Here is a 4,393-nt window from a genome sequence, read left to right on the forward strand (position 1 = left end):
GCAAAAATTAAGAGGATGCTTTTCTTAGGTGCCTTTGAGGTGGTCCCTACAAACAGAAAGGAACCCTACTCAGTTCTGTGACATTCTCATACTTGTTCTTACGTTGGAACCCATTGGTGCAGCCAATCTATCTTACTGAGGGCCTTCTATCTTGGCAAGGATGGCATGGGATTGAAGAATGTTTCATTCTATTGTACAGAGGCTCACTGTGAGTCAGAATTGACTCAATGGCTCCTAACACCAAGTGCTTCAAGTCCTCATCACTTCGAGCCAGCAAGGTTGTGCCATCTACATATTGAATGTTCTGAATAAGTCATGTCCTGTCATGATTTATATAAATATATTTGTATGTGTTTCCCTGGTGACTTAATGGGAGAAGAGTTGGACTGCTAACCACAAGGTCAGCGGTTGGAAATCAGCCCCTCTGCAGGAGAAAAGGCTTTCTACTCCTGTCAAAACTTCCAGTCTCAGAAACCCACCAGGTCAGCTCCACTCTGTCCTCAAAAGGTTGCCAGGAATTGGAATCAACCCAATGACAGTTTTGGTCACACACACACATATGAATTTATATCATATGCACACACATACATACATATGCACATGTATGTTTTGAAATCATTAGCAGGTAATTCTATTACCTTTTCTTTCTCGGGAGTTTTCCTGGTTCTTTATTTTGGTCAATTGTTAGGAGGCTTATCCTGTTTGTTTGTTTGTTTGTGTGAAGTTTTCTGTTGTGTCAGAGAGACTTTGGAGTTGTAGTAGTGGTTGGTGTGATGGTTGCACCTTGGGCTGTTTTTCTCAGGGCAACAGTTTGAAACAAACAGCCACTGTGCAGGCGAAAGACAAGGTTTTCCTTACTCTAAAAAGTTACAGGCTGCAAACTCTCACAGGCAGTTCTTCTCCGACCCGCGGGATCACGATGAATTCGCATCAACGCGGTGGCAGCACTTCCTTCTTGATTAGCTGTTCATTTGGTTCACCTTGCCTTACCAATAACAAAGTCCGAACAGCCACCCAAATACCCATCATCAACAAGAAAGTCAAAAGACATACCGTGATGCAATTTTTAATGCAGTGCTCCTCAGCATCAAAAGGGAATTAACTACTGATAAAAATCACAACGTGGGTTACTCTAAAACACATATTGAACAGAAGAAGCCAAATATAAAAGTAAATATAGAAGGTAAAGTCAAAAGGCATCGCTATCAATGTTCAAGTTCATACATGCAGGGGTGTATTCCAAACAAAATATGCTTAAATATATGATACAATTGAAAAAGGGACTGTGGACAAGTTCTTTCAACTGTAGTCTTATTAGGGTGCATTCAAATACACAAAAGGTCCAGTGAAAACAGTGAATTGTTCAGGGAACCTTGGAGAGATGGAAACATGAAAGTACATAAACTTACATGGAGGATATGTCAAAAATAATTAGTATTTTCTAATTTTGTTATTTTTGTTTCATTAAGACTTCTATAATTTTGTATCAATACTCTTTGACTTAGCCTTATATGTCACAGTTTTTATTCAAAATATTATTATGTACTAAACAGGAAATATTTTATATTGTTTTGTATTTGTGTATCCATAAAACTATCTTGATCAACCGTCAGTCAAGTTGTTGCATTCCAGCCCCACACTAGTTTGTATACGCTACTGAGACTCATTTGATTCTACTCTATATAAACATGGCTTCCCATTGGAAAAAAAATGTGTAGAACAAATTTTATTCATTTGTGATACACGTATTCTAATGCCTATGAAAAATGCGCTCAACTTTGAGCTGTGAGAAGAAAATATAGGCATGAGTAATGTGACGTAGTGGTTGTGCATTGGGCTGTGATCCTTCACAGTTTGAAACCACCAGGCACTACACGGGAGATGCATTTCCAAGGCATATTGGGACAACCCTGTAAGAGTTCTGACTGTAGTGTTCAGGAGCCTGGAGTTCGTTTTCAGGTGGTAAAATACAGATTTCTGAACTGGAGATCATGACCAAGGTTAAATACATTGGATCTGCCGAACATATGGGATCAAGTAGAAGGATAGGTGCTGGAGACTGTGAAACTGCTGAGACATGTACGGCAATATTCTAAGCCTGTGGGATTAACATCAGAAAAAAATGAACAGATGGAATAGCTATTTCAGATAAAGAATGAACAGAATTTGGATACTGATTATGGGAGGAAGCAAAGGAAGAACGAATTATAGATGTTTTGGTCGCCTCAGCTGAAGGCCTGGTCCCAACAGCGACACCAACCGCAGAAAGACAGATGTCTGAAGAAGCAGGTTTATAACGTGGCCCTGCCCTCGATTCTACCAGGCACAATTGTCAGTGGGGTAGATTTGTAACCGTTATTGACTTCGCATGCTTATTAGTCACAGGCATTTGTATTCTTGGTACTAAGAAATAGTTATATCAATGCCCCAAATATTTATTCCCCTTAAGAAATTAACTTCACGTGTTTGTTGCCTTTTTAAACTCTCAGATCTGATGAAATTCTTGAGCTACTAACTTAATGGAATAATCTTGTCTTTGTGCCAAAGCTTGGCAATATGCATTAATCCTTTCCTATGGTTCAAAACAGAAAAAGAACTAGGAAAACCAAGAATAACATGCATTTCTGACCAAACTAGAATATGTTTCAAGCTTTTATGATATGATTTATAAGTAGTTTGCATTTACTCTCAGTACCTAATTTTATGCTCTCAAGTTTCTATGAAGTAGCTAATATATTACTATATTTGCTTATTAATGAGTGAACAACTCTATTTCTTTAATGTAGTTTCCTTTCATGGCTGGAAAATGTTCACCATCTTTTGAGTTATAACTATGAAGTTTATAAGTGTTCTAATGTCAAATTATCAAAATATATAGTACACAACAATTTAAAGACAGCAATTTTGATCCACAGATGTGTGTACATAGCAATATTACAATAATCTGGTATAACAAATAATTGCATGCCTCAATCTGAGAAAAAGGAAAAGTGAAGCCATTAGATATTAAGTGGTCAAAAAGTAGTGGTGTTCATTTCTTTTTAAATGCAAGATGTGATCAATAGTTAGGTCTTTGTGATTATTCGTTATTGGTTGTGCATTTACCCCAGAAAAAAGTGTGTTTGTGTTTTATTAATTAGGTTTTCAGATGGGCATATCGCAAGAAACTACGGATGATAGTGAGAAGAATGTGAATTCAAAGACATTTAATTGTGCGTTGGCATCAGGATTGGAGAAAGCCTTATTAAAACCCCTGCAAAATGCAGAAGACACAGCCTTGCTTGCTGCAAGTGAGGAGAACTGGAAGTACTTGCTAATTAGAAGCAGAAGGTACAATGTGTTGGGCAAATCTGCTGCAAAACACCCGCTTTAATGTGTCAAAGAGGAAATGTGTCACTTTAAGGACAAAGGTGTGTCAGATCCAAGTCGTGGTAATTTCAACTGCCTCCCATGCACGAGAAAACTGCATAATGAATAAGAAAGCTTGGAGAAGAATGTGTGCATTTGAATTATAGAGTTGGTGAAGAATTTTTAATATACCAGGGACTGCCAGAAGAAAATGGCACCTCTCTTTGAAACAGTACAGCCAGAACGCTTATTAAAAAGATAATGGCGAGATAATCGCATATTTTGGATATGTTATCAGGAAGAACCCGTGCCTAGAGAATGACATCATGCTTGATAAATTAGATCGTATATTCTCAAATTTATTTGACCCGCCTTCCCCTTTTCTTAAAAAACAAAAGGGCGCTCAGCACCTTCTGCAATGGAAAACTTCTGCATTAACATCCACAATCCAGGACAAAGTATAGGTATTGTCTTACAACCCCCCTGGGAAGTTCCATGACTCCACCTTCCCAACCCACAGGGAAACACTGAAGGAGAGGATCAGTGATAAAGAGGAAGTTCATCAATGAGATGGTGCGACAAGTAGGGCCAGCACAGGAAGGATTGTGACACAGCGTATAGATTCGTTTGCTCTGCTAAGTTAAAGTAGAATTGCATTGTAATCCAAATTGGCATTAAATGATGTTAAACTTTAGAGTTTTTTCATATAAGACATAACTTGTTCATATCACCTTACATTATTGCAACAAAGCTCTGTTTCTTTTAAATAGTGACCTGTAAGACCTCTTTCAATCTTAACGAAATATGACTTTGTTAAACGTGTTGCAAATATTTTTCACTGATTATGATCTACTTTGTGAGTACCTTACAGCTTTATCTGCTAATGTGGTAGTTATGTAATCTGGTGTCAGTTTGGGACTGGAGAGGATTAAGAGTGAAGGTGTGGAGTCTAGTCTGTCAATCGGGTTATAGCCAATGAGGCCTCCTTGTGGGCATGGCCTTCCCCCTGAGAACTCTGGGAACTCCTATATTTTCCTCTTTGGAG

At 38.2% G+C, this 4,393-nt stretch overlaps 1 protein-coding gene across 1 annotated transcript in view; it reads right to left on the reverse strand.

Annotated features, from left to right (window-relative positions):
• ADAMTS19 (ADAM metallopeptidase with thrombospondin type 1 motif 19) overlaps positions 1-4,393 on the reverse strand; it is a 208,304-nt gene that overhangs the window by 138,033 nt on the left and 65,878 nt on the right. Inside the window, exon 8 of the mRNA XM_045285048.1 lies at positions 639-728. Within this exon, the coding sequence (XP_045140983.1) occupies positions 639-728 (90 nt within the window). The remainder of the gene's footprint in view (positions 1-638; positions 729-4,393) is intronic.

The sequence above is a fragment of the Echinops telfairi genome, unplaced genomic scaffold, assembly GCF_000313985.2.
Source record: "Echinops telfairi isolate 266 unplaced genomic scaffold, ASM31398v2 ScPeMD7_7469;HRSCAF=8507_1, whole genome shotgun sequence".
Classification (NCBI taxonomy): domain Eukaryota; kingdom Metazoa; phylum Chordata; class Mammalia; order Afrosoricida; family Tenrecidae; genus Echinops; species Echinops telfairi.